General features: G+C 45.0%; 1 protein-coding gene across 2 annotated transcripts in view; it reads left to right on the top strand.

Annotated features, from left to right (window-relative positions):
* MYH9 (myosin heavy chain 9) overlaps nt 1-17,395 on the top strand; it is a 247,741-nt gene that overhangs the window by 192,106 nt on the left and 38,240 nt on the right. For both annotated transcript variants that reach the window (XM_073557995.1, XM_073557996.1), the window contains exons 28-30: nt 954-1,160; nt 5,300-5,404; nt 5,676-5,828. In XM_073557995.1, the coding sequence (XP_073414096.1) occupies nt 954-1,160; nt 5,300-5,404; nt 5,676-5,828 (465 nt within the window). The remainder of the gene's footprint in view (nt 1-953; nt 1,161-5,299; nt 5,405-5,675; nt 5,829-17,395) is intronic.

Genomic DNA, 17,395 nt, shown 5'->3' with positions numbered 1-17,395 from the left:
CTTACTGACATGCACCTTATTGCATGTCTGAAGCAGGTGTTTGGAGCAGACCTCCTCAGCGAGCCAGGCAGGTGATGGCTGTGTTTTACAGCCAGGACCTGATGCTGACAGAGCTCTGCCCGCGATTGTAAAAAAAAGACGAAAAAAAAAGTTCAAATCAGCCCCTCTCTTCCCCCATTGAAAATGGATATTAAAATACACATGTAGTAGTTCCAACTTTCTGAAAAGTCCAATCTATCAAAATAAAAAAAGGATTTACCCAATAGATAATCATCGTAAATGGAAGAAATTCAAGAATGCAAAAACTACATTTCTTTTAGTCGCCACAATTCCACAAAACTTGCTTTAACAAACTATCAAAAGATCACATTGATTCCAAAATTGTACTAATTAAAAAAAAAAAAATTCTCTCGCCTCACAAAAAATAAGCGATCATACAGCTCCATCGCATGAAAAATAAAAATGTTACAGGTCTCAAAAAATGGCAACTTCCTTTTTTTTTTTTTTTTTTTTTTTTAATAAACAAACTTCAGATTTTTTTTCTTCACCACTAAAATAATAAACTTTAATCGTGTTGATGAGGAGAATCCTATTGCATGGTCATTTTTAACCAAAAAATGTACACGGTAAAACAAGCCCCAAAAGTCAGAATTGTGTTGGTTGTTTTTCATAATTTCACCACACTTTTTTTTTTCCCCATTTTTGGGTACACTATGCAGTAAAATGTCATTCAAAAGTACAACTCGTCCTGCAACAAGCAAACCCTCATATGGCTATGTGGACAGAAAAACTGTTGCTGCCATGTTTAGTTAAATGGATGGGCAGCCCCAGATTTGGTTATGTCTAGTATATAACGATGAGAACCACATGCAGTTTAAAAAAAAACAAAAAAAAAAACTGAAATTGTTCACCCAACACCGATTGTGTTGTGATATTTAATGCTGTTTTCGTAGGTAAAAGGAAACTTGGAGAAAGCCAAGCAGGCTCTGGACAGTGAGCGCAATGAGTTGGCTAATGAGGTGAAGGCACTACTGCAAGGCAAAGGTGACTCTGAACACAAGCGGAAAAAAGTAGAGGCTCAGCTTCAAGAACTGCAAGTAAAAATCACAGAAGGGGACAGAGTACGGGCAGAGCTGTCAGAGAAGGCAAACAGACTGCAGGTAAGCTGGGCTTACACAACACTAATCATACAGTAAAGAAATGAAAGCTAGTCTGAGATCACACACTGATGTATATGAAGCGTTTGTTGAACTTTTTGTATATTGGAGAGTGTCCTCCTGTAGGGTAATGTGGTGAATGTACTTCAATACTAGCGCTAAAACTCATACCCCACTACGGGAGGGTATATTTAGTTTCACCAAGGTATCAGTGTACTTATGAGAGAGATCAATAAAAATGCCACCATACGTATAATGATGCTCATGCATATTCGTTTGGTAAACATGAATGCTCCAACTGCTGCCTTGGGTATAGGTAGCTGGAACAGCTGGGTGCACTGATCCTGCTAAGTATGGAAAGCTGAGTGCACCAGGCACAAAGTGTGTGTGCTTTATACAATATAGGCTAGACTGTCACCACATGTACATTGATGCTGGTGCTTATAGTAAAACATCAAAGCTCAAACTGTTACCTTAGGCTTTAGTAGCGGGTAGCTAGGAAAGCTGGGTGCATGGGTCTTGCCAACATTGGAAAAGCTGTGTACACGGAGTACTGCCTTGGTCATGGAGGTCCTGCGCCGTTTATCTGCGGTGGGCACGGAGGTGTCTGTGTCAGCTTTGGGATGCACACGGTGCTGGTGGTAGGAGTCTGATGTGTTGACACGCAGCAAAGCTTTTGGAGCCTTGCGGCCCCAGAGGAGTAGGTGGAATCTGTGTAAAATGATCAGAGCTGATACTCTAACTCTTACTACTGACCTGTATCAGAATGTATCGTGGATTTAAGGAAATGTGGATTCCAGAGGCTAAATGGAGTAGAATTTAGGCAATAGTATACACCAGACACTGCCCCGGCCAGTGGCAGCTCTATAGGATATCAATTGCCAAGTGACCCAAACGTATAACCGCATAAAATGGGGTTAGTGATGTTACACCCCTACCTGTAATCAGGTGTAATGAATATGGATAGGGTCCTGATCCTACAAGTTTCGGGAGCTTGTGGCTTCCTTCATCAGGGATAATTACAGCTCCAGTTAGGTGACCCCTAGAGAGTCATGTGACACATACTAGGGGCTGCCCTCCTTTGTAAAAGGGCTGCTTCGCAGCTTGAGATGCACGGAAGTAAAAATGTGTCCAAATGATTTAAATACTAGGAAGAAATACAACTAGATGATAAAAATATAATTAAAAGGGATATGAGAAAAATAACTGATATTTACTTGCATTAAAAAAGGGGGAACCTTATATACCACAGACCAGATACCTAATCAATCATGTGAGTCATGATGGGGCCGCTTTATTTATTTTAAAAGGTTTCATTGGAAACCAAATAGTTATACATCATTGTTCAGACCATGTGGTTTTATGGTGTTTAGGTTAAAAATCCACTGTCTCTTTGCAAGACATTTTCTTGATGTAGTTACCACCTCTCCAATCCTCCCTAACCACCTGTATCCCCCATAGCTGTGTACCTTTAAGGTTCCCTCTGTTTCTCTATGTAATGTTTGGATAACTGATGATCCACTGCCTTTTTGTTTGTTAATGTGCTCACTGATTCTTTTACAGAGTTTTCTTTGCGCGGCCCACATGTTTTTTATGGCATGGGGCATTCAGTGCAGTATATTACGCATTTAGTATGGCATGAAATAAAGTCTTTGGTGTACATCTCATTATCTTGTTGGAAGGTTGTTTGTTATGTGGAGGTAGAGTGCCACTTACTTTAGATCTTTTGCAAGGATAAAAGCCTTTTAGGCCCAGGTGTGGGGTAATTAACCCATTCCTGGGTTCAACATTTTGCACAGTTGGGGCTATAGTGTTCCCTATATTTTTGGCTTTCCTAAACATGAATACTGGTTGACTGAGTAGTGATTCACCCAAGATTTTGTCCTCCCTTAATATATGCCAGAGTTTATACAATATTCCTCAGAAGATATTTCTGAGGATTATGTTGTAAAATTATTGGATTGTTGCTACAACCATCCTCCCTGGGTTTCTTGATAAGGTTGTCGGACATCAGTGAGTCTCTTGATGATCCCATCACGTTTTTTTCTTTGATTTTTGTCTCAAATTCTTTATCCTAGCCTCTTGTTAAAAAATTTGTGGAAGTTCTTAATTTGAGACCAATGGGCTATACATGTACATTTTCTATATTGCTATCCAGACTGGAATAAAAAAATCCTGAAATCTTGCTGTTAAAAAAAAAAAAAATCACAGCAGCGAGTTGGCTTTAACCCCTTAACGACCAGGGGTATTTTTGGTTTTACATTTTCATTTTTCCCTCCCCTTCTTTCCAGAGCCATAACTTTTTTATTTTTCCGTTTATATGGCCATGTGAGGGCTTATTTTTTGCGGGACGAGTTGTACTTTTAAATTACATCATTGGTTTTACCATATCATGTACTCGAAAACGGGAAAAAAATTCCAAGTGCGGTGAAATTGCAAAAAAAGTGCAATCCCACACTTGTTTTTTGCTTGGCTTTTTTGTTAGGTTCACTAGATGCTAAATCTGACCTGTCAATATGATTCTCCAGGTCATTACGAGTTCATTGACACCAAACATGTCTATGTCCTCTTTTATCTAAGTGGTAAAAAAAAATTCCAAAGTTTGCTAAAAAAAAAAATTTGCGCAATTTTCCGAGACCCGTAGCGTCTCCATTTTTCATGATCTGGGGTCGGGTGAGGGCTTATTTTTTCCGTGCCGGACTGACGTTTTTAATGATACCACTTTTGTGCAGATATGTTCTTTTGATCGCCCGTTATTGCATTTTAATGCAATGTCTTGGTGACCAAAAAAACGTAATTCTGGCGCTTTGAATTTTTTTCTCGCTACGCCGTTTAGCGATTGGGCTAATGCTTTTTTTTTTATTGATAGATCGGGCGATTCTGAACGCGGCGATACCTAATGTGTGTGTGGGATTTTTTTTTTTACTGTTTTATTTTGATTGGGGCGAAAGGGGGGTGATTTTGAACTTTTAGGTTTTTTTAATTTTTTTTATTTTTAAACATTTTTTTTTTTTTTTTTTTACTTTTGGCATGCTTCAATAGCCTCCATAGGAGGCTAGAAGCTTGCGCAACCCGATTGGCTCTGCTACATATGGGCGATGAACAGATCGCCCATATGTAGCAGATTTACTGCTGTGCTTTCAGCGCCGACCACCGGGTGGCGCTGAAAGCCATATGCCTGGAACAACCATAGGTCTCATAGAGACCTCTGGTTGTCCAGGCAACATGACGCCGACCCCCGATCACGTGACTGGGGTCGGCGATGACGTCATTTCCGGCCCGGCGGCCGGAAATGCTATTTAAATGTCCGCTGTCAGCTTTAACAGCGGCATTTAACTAGTTAATAGGCGCGGGCGGACGGCGATTCCGCTCGCGCCTATTGCGGGCACATGTCAGCTGTTCATAACAGCTGACATGTCCCGGCTTTGATGCGGGCTCAGCGCCGGAGCCCTCATCAAAGCAGGGGAAATGTCTGATGACGGACTCTGTCCGTCATTGGACATTAAGGGGTTAAAGCAAGTTTCTTAATGCTGTTAAAGGGAATCTGTCACCCCTTTTTTGAGATATCATATATCATTATTCAATTGTGTGTCACATAAGGATTCTCTTAGTACTTATGCTTCCCCCTGACCATGCACCTTTCATGCATAAATACCTTTTTTATATCGGTTCAGATGTATGTAAACTGCCACGGTCCGGTCCGATGGGCGGGGCTTATTCAACTGCTCGCCCCCCTCCCTGTCTTGCTCTACACAAGAAGAAATGCGTAGAGCAAGACAGGGAGGGGGGAGCAGGTGAATAAGCCCCGCCCAGCAGACCGGACAGTGGCAGTTTACGTACATCTGAACGATATAAAAAAGGTATTTATGCATGAAAGGTGTGTTGTCAGGGGGGAAGCAAAAGTACTAAGAGAATCCTTATGTGACACACAATTGAATGATATCATTATATGATATCTCAAAAAAGGGGTGACAGATTCCCTTTAACAGCAGCTCAGGCAAAATATCTTCCCCATAACTTTCTGACTGTATTTTCTTATTAAAGCCTATTTGCCGTAAATGGACATTTTCTTTACTAACTGAAAACTGATTCATATTCTGTGGCTCTAATCTGTGATATAAACCCTTTCTTAAAACTTACAGGTAGAATTGGATAATGTCACAGGGCTTCTTTCTCAAGCAGACAGCAAGTGTATCAAAGTTTCCAAAGACTTTTCTACATTGGAATCTCAACTTCAAGACACTCAGGCATGTAACTTATTTTACAATTCACATTATAAATAATGTAACCGACATTTGTAGCACAGTATACCGTGTATGTTAAAGTTGGCGTGGATCTGCTCCTTATTGAGCCTTTCTCATGTAAGGTGTTCTTTATTAAATTTTAGTCTTATTCGCTGGTTTCATGGAAGTTTTCCATGCAGCAGATATAACCTTAGAACAAGCCACTTGGATGCTACTACCTATAAAATCAAGACTTTTGGCAAGTACCTTTTATCACCCTTGTTTGTTCTTTTAGGAACTTTTGCAAGAAGAAACTCGTCAAAAACTTAGCTTTAGTACAAAACTGAAACAAATGGAAGATGAGAAAAATAGTTTCCTAGAGCAACTAGAGGAAGAGGAGGAAGCAAAGAGAAACTTGTCAAAGCAGATCTCAACACTGCAGGCTCAGGTTAGTGATCAGGTGAAACACCTGGTGTATGTTTTCCTAAAAGCTGACGTGTTTGTGTGTGATACTCCACTCAGTTCAACGAAAGGATATGACTGCTGTTGTCTTGTCATTAACAAAAATCAAAAGTAAATTTTTTGGTGTAACTTCACCCATTAGTCGGAGTGCGTCTACTGTTTCTATTGACTATACCACTTCTGTATTCAGTTGGAAGAATGTCTCAAGTGGCGTACCACAGGGCTCTGTCCTGGGCCCTGTATTATTCAACATCTTTATCAACGATTTAGATGAAGGAATTGAGGGTAAACTCATTAAATTTGCTGATGACACAAAGCTAGGAGGGATAGCTAATACTAGAGAAGAGAGAGAGAGGATTCAAAAAGATATAAATAAACTGGAGAAGTGGGCAGCAACTAACAGAATGGTTTTTAACAGGGAAAAATGCAAAGTACTACATCTGGGCAATAAAAATGAAAAAAGCATATACAGAATGGGAGGAATAGGTCTAAGCAACAGCACATGTGAAAAAGACTTGGGTATACTAATAGATCACAGACTGAATATGAGTCAACAGTGTGATGCAGCAGCAAAAAAAGCAAATGCAATTCTAGGATGTATTAACAGAAGCATACAGTCTAGATCACGTGAAGTCATTATTTCCCTCTACTCCTCTTTGGTCAGACCTCATCTGGAATATTGTGTCCAGTTTTGGGCACCACATTTTAAAAGACATCAACAAACTGGAGCAAGTTCAGAAAAGAGCAACCAGAATGGTGACCGGTCTGCAAACCCTGTCTTATGAGGAAAGGTTGCAGGATTTGGGATTGTTTAGTTTGCAAAAGAGAAGACAGAGAAAAGACTTAATAGCTGTCTACAAATATCTAAAGGGCTGTCACATTGTAGAAGGATCATCTTTATTCTCATTTGCACAAGGAAAGGCTAGAAGCAATGGGATGAAACTGAATGGGAGGAGACAGATTAGATATTAGAAAAAACTTTTTGACAGAGTAATCAATGAGTGGAACAAGCTGCCACGAGAAGTGGTGAGTTCTCCTTCAATGGATGTCTTCAAACAGAGGCTGGACAGACATCTGACTGGGATGATTTAGCGAATCCTGCTTTGAGCAGGGGGTTGGACCAGATGGCCCAGGAGGTCCCTTCCAACTCTACGATTCTATGATTCTGCTTTAAATTTAGCCTACCTGATGTAATGTTCTGGAGATTCACTAAAACTCACTTTTATAGTGTACAAGCTTAGACCTTATAAGTAAACACAATTACTTGATTCATCAAGACTAGCATTTTTCACGGTGCACGCCTGTCATGTGAAAAATAATAATCTGCAGTTTAAGAGCATTCTGAAGTCTTCTTCGCAGAGCCCCACTGCCAGGAGAAAAATAACTAATCTCCCGACAGCCTAAACCTTTGTCAGCAGTGTGGCTGGCTCAGCTTCAATCACTGCTCAGTGCATAGTGAGCGGTGACTGTAACCACATCCTGGCACTGACGGGTCAGCTGGCTCTACAGAGCATCAGTGCGGAGCTGGCTGTCAGTGCCAAAACATGGTTTTAGCTACTGCTTACTGTGCGTAGAGGTGACTGAATCCACACCTCTGACTGAAAGCCGGAGGCTGCTAATAGGGACAAAGTTAGTTTCCAGGATTTTCCTACTGACCGCACCATCAGGAGGTCATCCTTCATGTCCTTGGTAGGCACAGGAAGATGCAACCCACAGTTTTTCCTGTCCCTATCAGGGACAGACATAGAGGAGGTATACTTGCATGTTTCATTCGCAGGAGCGCCTGATTCCGGGGCTCAAGAGAATCGGGATGGGGTCCTCTCGTCTCTCCCTTTGCCGTGAGTCCAGAGGATGGCATCCTGCTGATTAAGGTGTCCCCCAGCCTGTCCGGTTGAGCTATGGCTCCTGGGGTGAACCACTGAACCACTCCCTCCCTCAAGCCCCTCCCCCCCCCATACCTGCGCACAGCTCCTGTGAATGCTGAAGACTGCATGGGGGCTTCCGGGTTACAGAGGTGATAATGCGCAGGCCTCAAGTACCCAGTGTGCATTCCAGCATGGAAGGCATTACAGAGATTTAAAAGTCACCAAATCCCAATTAAAGGTAACTCCTCTTGGCTATTCAGACAGGTGAGATACTATTTAACTATTTCCAGAGGGAAACGGAGGTTGCCTGTGCATCTAGACTGACAGCTATGAAAGGACAAACCATTGGCCATTCTGATACCCCTGCTGAAACCCCAGTACAAGTGAGTTATTGGAGTGTTTTTTCCAGCAGTGTTACATTATACTAGCCTTTGTTCCTTATAGAACAAGAAAATTCCTCAGATCTGACACCTTCTGCACCTAAAAGAAAAGGGAAAAGATGTACCATATGTAATACAAAACTGCCTGACGCGTATAGGAAACGTTTATGCCTAGAGGCTATTGCAAAGAAGGTGGTTAAAGAACTGACATGAGGACCATAATAAGAGAAGAGGTTCAAAATTCCAATAATCTTCCCAGATGGCTCCTGGGCAAAAAAAGACTGCGGTGGTAGTTGAAATTCAGTTCAGAGGTTGAAGAGTTGTCCGGTTATACTGACCCTGAGCAGGAGTAAAGAAAAGAATTTCTCAATCCCCCCCCACCCCAAAGAAAAAAAATTCCTTTTTTTCTCTTTAGAAGACACTGGCACGGTCAGCCATGAGAAATACTATGAAGGTTGAGGATACTCTCCAGCCCCTCCTCCAATATAGGATGAAATGTTTGGAGGATTAAGAAGCTGTATGAACAGAGTATTTTTTTGTTAATAAACATATAAAGGCTATGATTCTAGAGGAATGGGAAGACATGGAAAAGAGAATTATTCCAAGAAGTTTAAAATCACATCTACCTTTTGAGCCGGAGGAAATAAAATTATGGGAAGAAATTCCCATAGTCAATATCCCTATAGCCAGGTTTGCAAAGAAAATCGCTATCCCATTTGAGAATTCATAATGTTTAAAGGACCCCTTGAACAGAAGGGCAGATAGTCTTAATTATCGCTGCATATGTTTCCCATGCTTTTTTGAGACCAACATACCAGCCACCTCTGTAGCCAGATTCATGAATATATCGATAAAGGAGTTAGATGCTCATCTAAGGTAAAAGACATCCAGGGATGAGAACCTTGAATCTGTTCCATTACTCAAAATGGCAACGGGATTTGGATCAGACGACTCAGCTGAGATGATTAGATGGGGCACTCTCCAACACTGCTAGGCGAGCCATCTGGCTAAAAACCTGATTGGAGTATAGTCACTCAAAAAGCAAACTGTGCTCTATTCCCTTTTCTGGCATTCAAGTATTTGGTCCAGTATTAGACTACATTCTAGAAAGAGCCTCAGGTGTGAAGAAAGGTTTTCCAGATGAAAAGAAACTGAAGGAATATTGTCCTTTCAGAGGCCTCATTTCCATCAAGAAACTAAATTTACAGGTAAATTTTAAAAACTGGTAGCTGGAGCTAACCAAAGGGAGTCTAAAGAAGAAATACCTTTCCCAGTTCAGCAAATTGCTTGGGTAGACTGATGCCGAGAAATGTCGTCGTTAGGGGGGAGAAGACTCCAGTACACTCAGGGCCTGGAGAGAAGCATCCAAAAACCCATGGATACGTCAAACAATAGTGGAAGGATACAAAATAGTTTGTGTAGATCCCTCATGGAAGATTATGCTTAACTATTCAGGCTCAAGAAGATTGATGGACATAAAAAGTTGGTTGATTCTAGGGCAGTAATTCCAGTGCCAGAGATGGAATGGTTTCTGGGGTACTACTCAGGCCTATTTTCATTTAAAAAAAAAAAAAAAAAAAACAGGGCTACTATAGTACAATGATAAATCTAATGTCTCTAAACAGATGGGTATCCTACAAAAAGTTCAAAGTGGAATCAAAATAAGATCTATTTTTCCATTGATCAAGGAAAACATGGTAATGTGTATGCTAGATCTTGGTTAGAAAACATCCAGCATTAACAATTCAGATGCTTTCTGTTTGGTCTTTCCTCAGCACCACGCATCTTTATCATGTTTGTGGCAGAGGTTATGGCTTTCTTGAGGGAACAAGGAATATTAATTGTCCAGTATCTGGACAATTTCCTGTTTTTAATTGCAGTGTCACCCCAGCAGCTAAAAGCCAGCTTTAACATAAACCATCTTAGTTTTCAAGAACTTGGGATGGATTATAAACTGGAAAATATCAGATCTCTTGCCAGGAAGATAAAAAAAAATCTTTGCCCAGCAGGTTTCCGTCTTACCAGATAAAGAGGAACTCAAATGGATTTCTAGCTTTCAGAAGAAAATTGCAAGTTTCCATCAAAGAAACTGAGGGTTCTTGGACTAATGATTGCTTTATGTACGAGGGGCTCCTGTGCCCCTGTCTCTGCGGCAGCGCCAGCTCCATAGCGCTTCAGGGGGACCCCTCACAGGGCCCCGCTCCTGTTACTAGCCCCACCGCTACCCTGCCTTTAGATCGGGGGGGGGGCGGGGTCTGGTTCAGATCCGACCCCTCCCGGACATCCGCGCCGGCCTGGAGCCCTTCTGGGCATCAGACATCAAATTTAGACCGCGGCTTTGGCCTAGCTGAAGCCGCCGCCTCCTCCCTGCCCCCCCGGATGACAAATATGACACCTTATAGTGTCATAGAAGGGGCGGATCGAGACAGGGCGTGTTTTTACATAGCTCTGCGCGCCCTTTTCATCTCTCCGCCCCCTTCCTCTTCCTCCTCGTCCTCTCAGTGGCCATTTCTGGGTCAGAATTGCTGCAGGAGAAGGCATTGTGACATCAGCAGCACGTCAGCCAGTCTCTGGGGGGCACAGGACTGTGAATCTACGGTGCTGGACCTAGGGGCACATTGGTGGGGTAAGATCACAGCTGGGTTTTCTTACTCTGCTGTGAACCCATATTCCCTATAAGGCTCCCCTATAGGTTTCCTCTACATAGCCACCCCTGTAGGGCCCTCTGCATAGCCAGCCCTTCTGCACTCTGTGCACTATGCCGGGCTCAAGGTACAAGAGAACCAGGCAGGACTGCTTTTATGCATTCTGCACAGCCTGCAAAACCACTCTCCCCAGTGGCAACATGTACCCGCACTGCCGGGATTGTATCCAAAATACTGGGTCAGAACCCCAAGAGGCTCCTACCAATGCTTCAGTGTCTGCTACCACGCCGGCATGGGCTACTCAAATGTCAGTCTGACGCAGTCCATAGATAACTTGATCTCCACATTACGCCAGGCTCTGCAGGGTCATGTCTCGGCTATGAGCATTACCCAGCAAAGGGACAGCTCCACTCAGGGACAGGCCGTTTCTGGCTCTCCCAGACGTAAGCGGACCCACAGGTCGCGTTCATCTGTGTCATCCCATAGCACACGGTCATCCCCCTCTAGAGAGAGACACCGTAGTTCCAGGTCACCTAGACCGTCCCCTACTAGGGACAGACAACACAGATCTCCACAGCGATCCCCGAACACAGGAGACCTCTGCCCCAGTTCGCCCACCAGGGAATGCCTCAGCGATACGCAGGATTCGGAAGGGATCTGTGACTCTGACTCGGACAACGAAACGGAAAGGTCTCTGGTCCCCGGTACCCCTAGCAATGCAGCGCTAGTTGAGGACATTATCTCTTCCATCCATCGGGTGCTGGACATTTCTGATCCACCCCCGGAAGCCCCAGAACGCAAGATTTGCTTTGAAGGTGTTCTGAAACAGCCTAAGGTCTTCTCTAATCTATTCCTCGTACTCCAGGGGGGTGTCAGTCCTAATACACAAAAACACACATTATGAAGAGCTGGAAGTGCATGTAGACAGTGAAGGGCAGTATGTATGGATTGCTTGCAGATTGTTCGGACACAAAATGATTTTAGTGGCTTTATATATCCCTCCACCTTACTCTAAAAAGAAACTACAAGCAGTACTGGAACTGACGGGCAGATGGGGGGAGACTCCGTTGTTGATTATGGGAGATGTTAACAACACTATGAATGATTATTGGGATAAAGTAAGACCGGCAGGTACGGAAGCTGGACTGGACAGGATGACTGCCTTTGGCAAGTATGTAGGGGAAATTGGCCTGGTAGATCTGTGGAGAGTACGAAATGAGGGTAAGAGGACTTTTTCATGTCATTCGGCAACACATGGAACACTGTCGAGGATAGACCTGGCTTTGGGGGATACCGCTATGGACTGGATGGTGGGGGAGGTGGAATACCTACAGAGGACTCTCTCGGATCATGGTCCTATGGTGGTCATGCTTCTGGTGAGATCTGCTCAGGGTCAGAGGGGAGGTTGGCATCTTCACCCGACGTGGCTTAAAGTGGTGGACATGGGTGGCATAACCAAAGAGCTAGAGCACTACTTCCAAATGAACGAAGGGAGTACTGAGGCCACAACGGTATGGGATGCCATGAAGGCGTTTACGAGGGGACTTTTTATAAGTGAGATTGCAAGGTGTAAGACCAAAACTAAATTGGCAGATCAACAAATAAAGGATGACCTGACAAGAGCGGAGGCAGACATGATTTTGGCGCCAACGAGTGAAGCTCACAATAGACTAAAATTGGCTCAGGAGGCAGTTGATAAACTGCACATGATGCAAGCTGAGAGGAAAAGGGCATTTCAGCAAGCCCAATTCTTTGAAGGAGAGAGAGAGTAGCACTTGTTGGCGGTGATATCTGCGGCACAGAGGGAGTCTTCCAGGGTGTATAAACTGAGAGATCAAACAGGGGCGACTCTGACAGACACAAAGGACATACTGGAGGTCTTCAAGGCATATTACATGGCACTGTACACTTCGAGAGCACGGGACACAGAAGGGGCTGTGGAGTAATTTTTGGAAGGCATTTCACTACCTAAATTGTCTGAGGAAGATAGGTTGAGGTTGGAAGAACCTGTGAGTGTGAAGGAGGTGGAATGTGCAATACTGTCTATGCCCAATAACAAATCACCGGGAGCTGATGGTCTACCTGGGGAGGTGTACAGGGAGTTAGTGGAACTGCTGGCTCCGAAATTGAAGTCTGTGTTTGATGAGGCTTTAGTGACGGGGGCACTGCCGAGATCAATGGAGGAAGCGGTGATAGTAGTTCTGCCGAAGGAGGGAAAAGATCCCATGGATGCGGAGTTGTACAGGCCCATTTCATTGTTGACAACGGATGTCAAAATACTCGCTAAGATCCTGGCCACCCGGCTCACCGGGGTTGCGCATACCATTATACACGAGGACCAGTCGGGCTTTATGCCTAACCGCTCCACGGCTGTTAACTTAAGAAGATTATTTCTTAATATGCAACTGCCTGCTGATAATGGTGGCAGGAGAATAGTGATGTCATTGGACGCTAGGAAAGCATTTGATAGCGTGGAATGGCAATACTTATGGAAAATCATGGAACTGATGGGATTTGGCCCCGCGTTCATGGCCTGGGTGAAGTTATTGTACTCATCCCCAAAGGCGGTAGTTAAGGTGAATGGAGAACAGTCCGGGATGTTTGACTTGCATAGGGGCACAAGGCAGGGGTGTCCGCTGTCCCCGCTATTGTTCGCGGTGGCAGTGGAGCCCCTGGCGGCCAAGATCAGAGCTGAGAGGGGAGTGGTCGGATTTAAATTTGGGAAGCTGGAAGAAAAAATATCATTGTATGCCGACGACATCCTGTTTTTGGAAAGTGCAGGAGAGACACTGGGGTGCGCGATGGATGTAATTAAACAATTTGGGAGCATTTCGGGACTGGAGATAAATTGGCACAAGTCTTATGTCATGGCTGTGGATAGAGCAATAGAAGCGGAGGAGATAGATGAGAGGGGGAAACAACTCCAGCTAGTTTCACAGTTTAAATACCTAGGGATATGGGTAGCTCTTCCACTGTCCCGATTCACGGGTCTGAATTTGGTTCCTCTGCTAGAGAAATTTAAAGGGAAAATAGGTGCATGGTGCAAATTGGCTTTAACGGTAACGGGTAGAACTAACCTGATTAAGATGGTCCTTATGCCACAACTAATGTACGTTTTGCACAATTCGCCGATATGGCTACCAAAAAAACAGTTTCGGGGCATTGATTCTATCTTCAGATCCTTGATATGGGGCAAGAAGCAGGCACGGATTACATTTTGGAACTCTGCAAAAAGGAAAGGAAGAGGGAGGATTGGCCGCACCAAATCCATGGGTCTATTTCTTGGCAGTACAGGGCCAGCATGTCAGGGGATGGAGAGAGCTCGATTGTGGAGGAGCAGCTCACCGGGTGCTGGTACATGTGACGGGGAGACGCCCACTTATCCAGGGTCTAGAGGATGGTACCTTTAAGAAACTGGGAGCACCATATCCTACCATAGGCATGATTCAGAAGGTATGGGACACCATTAAAAGGATCAGAGGGGTGGATGAGCTGACTAGGTACTCACCGATGTGGGACAATGAGCATCTGCCGGAACTTAATAAACTGCGTCAAATGGGCAATTGGAAGGCGAAAGGAGTGAGATGTGTGCCAGCTGCAGAGTGGAACGGACCTGAAGACCTTTGAGACATTGAGAGAGGAATTTGATTTGCCTTCGGTATGGGGGTTTCAATACTATATGCTTCGACATGCTTGGAGGGCACAGTGTAGATTGGGAGCCATGACGGTTCAGGGCGACATTGTACTAGACTTTGTGTGTATGAAGGGAGGGACGAGGGGAGTTATATCGAGCATATATCATGATCTACTACACTCCTATCTGGGGGACAATCACCTCACTGCAAAGAGTAAATGGGAGAGGGAGGTGGGTACCCTCACAACAGAACAATGGGAGGCTATTCTTGAATATGTCCCGAAGATCTCTCTAAGCGAGCAGGCACGGCTCTCCCAATTATATGTAATACATAGAACATACAAAACACGGCTGGTCCTATTCAAGGCGGGCTTGAGGGGAGACTCTAGCTGCCCTAGATGTGGCACAGACCAGGCCGGACTGTTACACATGCTATGGTCGTGTCCGCGGCTGGTGGCATACTGGCTGGTCGTTATCAACAAAATTGAGAGAGCTTATGCATGTACGCTCGACAGGAATCCAGTGCTGTTTGTTTTGGGGGAGGTGGATGGGATACCTGTCTCAGAACATTACAAAGTGGCAATAGCGAGGTTGCTGTATGTGGCACGCAAACTAATAGCACGAAAATGGAAGGATTAGGAACCCCCCACTAGGAGGGAATTTATTGCTGACACGTACGGTAATGCATTTAGAGGAAAGCATTTACAGGCGTAGGCATGGTGAAAGAACTTTCGAAAAAATATGGTCCGCCTGGATGACTGTGATTTGATTGCTAAGACTCTCAAGTATACCCGGCATAAGGAGTATTGGGGGAGGGGGGGATGGCTTTGATTGTATTACAAGTTATGTGAATTGTTACATGTATATTGATATCCACTGTTTATTGTTTAAAATCTTTTGAAACCTAAATAAAAATGACTGGTTTAAAAAAAAAAAAAAGGTCTTCTCTAATCACCCGGAATTTCAGGTGATACTAAGCAGTTTTCGCAGCCCGAGAAGAAATTCACCAATTGCAAATATTTGGAGGCAAGGTACCCTTTCCCACAGAAGGACACCAAGGAGTGGACAGATCTGCCTGAAGTGGACCCTCCAGTCTCTAGGCTAGCAGCACAGACCCTCCTGTCACTGCCAGATAGCTCAACCCTTAGAGACGCAGCAGACCGGCAGGTAGAACGCATGGCTGGTTCAATTTTCGAAGCGGCAGGGGCCTCCCTGGCTCCCGCATTCGCTTCAGTCTGGGCGGCCAAAGCCATTCTGGCTTGGGCCAAAAATTTGCAGGATGGCCTCCAAGCTTCCAATCCTGAGCTGTCGGACCAAGCGATTCAAATAGCAGTGGTAGCAGATTACATGCTTCATGCAGCTCTGGATTCCAGAAGAGGTGTAGCGGGAATAGCATCAAACGCCATCACAATCCGGCGTATCCTTTGGCTACGGGAATGGAAAGCGGACGGGCCTCGAAAAAGTCCCTCACACGCCTCCCGTACCTCAGTGGGTGACTTTTCGATGAAAAGTTGGACACAATGATACCCATTGCCACTGGGGGGAAGAGTACCTCTCTCTCAACTAAATCCTAAAGGCACGTTCAAATGGCATAACCAAACACGATTCCAATCCTTTCGGAATTCTTCAGGCTGGTCCGTCTCGCGTCCAGCACAAAATCGTAACCGCTCTCCACGCAGGGACAACCCACGGGCGGCGCAGAGGCTGGACAGGACCTGGCAGCTGAAAGCAGGCCAGGCAAAGCCCAAAGGAGGAAAACCTCAGACTTTTTCCTCATCATGACTCACGAACTCCGGAAGACACCCCACCCGTAGGCGGACGACTTTTACTCTTTCAAGTCTGGCTGCCTATTACAGAAGACAGGTGGATCAGGGAAAGTGTTTTCCGGATACAAGATAGAGTTCACTTCCAGCCCACCGAACCGGTTTTTCCTCTCTGTTCCCCCAAAGCCACCAGACAAGGCTCGTGCCTTCCGCCACGCGGTTTCCTCCCTCCTTCAAGCAGGAGTCATAGTACTGGTTCCCGCAACCGAGCGCTTCCGAGGGTTCTCCAATCTATTTGTAGTCCCCAAAAAAGGAGGCTGCGTACGGCCCATACTGGACTTGAAACTACTCAACAAATATGTACGGTTTCGTCATTTCCGCATGGAGTCCCTTCGGTCCATCATTGCGTCCATGGAGCAGGGAGAATTTCTCGCCTCCATAGACATACAGGACGCATACCTGCACATAACGATTTGCTCCCGCTCATCAGAGATTTCTCGACCATGATCACTACCAGTTCGTGGCTCTCCGTTCGGACTCTCCATGGCTCCCAGGACGTTTACAAAAACCATGGCAGCCACCATGGACGTTCTACACTCCAGAGGCATAATAGTCGTTCCATACCTGGACGACCTTCTTATCAAGGCTCCCACCTTCAAGGACTGCGAGGTCAGTGTCTCAATCACAATCAACACTGAGTCGCCTGGGCTGGTTAGTCAACTTGCAAAAGTCATCGACTACCCTGAGTCAGTCTCTGACATTCCTGGGGATGCTTTTCAACACCTCAAGGGGTCTGGTGCTCATTCCCAGGGACAAGGCACTGGCTCTCCGTCTGGGAGTTCACATACTCCTCCGCAATCCTCCCCGATCTCTCCGGTTTGCCATGAGTCCTCGGCAGGATGGCAGCAGCAATGGAGGCGGTACCATTTGCCCAGTTTCACCTCAGACCCCTTCAACTAGCAATCCTCAAGTCCTGGGACAGGACTTCTTTCTACCTCGACAGGGAGTTCCGGCTAACATCGAAAACCAGGAGGTCCCTGCACTGGTAGCTCAAGCCAACCTCGCTTGCAAGGGGAAAATCCTTTCTCTCAGGTCAATGGAAGGTTCTGACCACTGACGAAAGCCTGACAGGTTGGGGTGTGGTGCACCTACATCACAAGGCAAGTGGTCAACACTGGAAGCGACCATGCCCATGATCGTCCTGGAGATTCGGGCCATCTTCCTGGCACTGAGAGCCTTTCATCACTTGCTGGCAGCCTCTCCTAT

This window comes from Dendrobates tinctorius, unplaced genomic scaffold (assembly GCF_039654945.1).
Source record: "Dendrobates tinctorius isolate UK_male_01 unplaced genomic scaffold, ASM3965494v1 ptg000012l, whole genome shotgun sequence".
In the NCBI taxonomy this organism is placed as follows: Eukaryota; Metazoa; Chordata; class Amphibia; order Anura; family Dendrobatidae; genus Dendrobates; species Dendrobates tinctorius.
The sequence above is the reverse complement of the archived record's forward strand: the minus strand, read 5'-3'. Positions and strand labels throughout refer to the sequence as shown.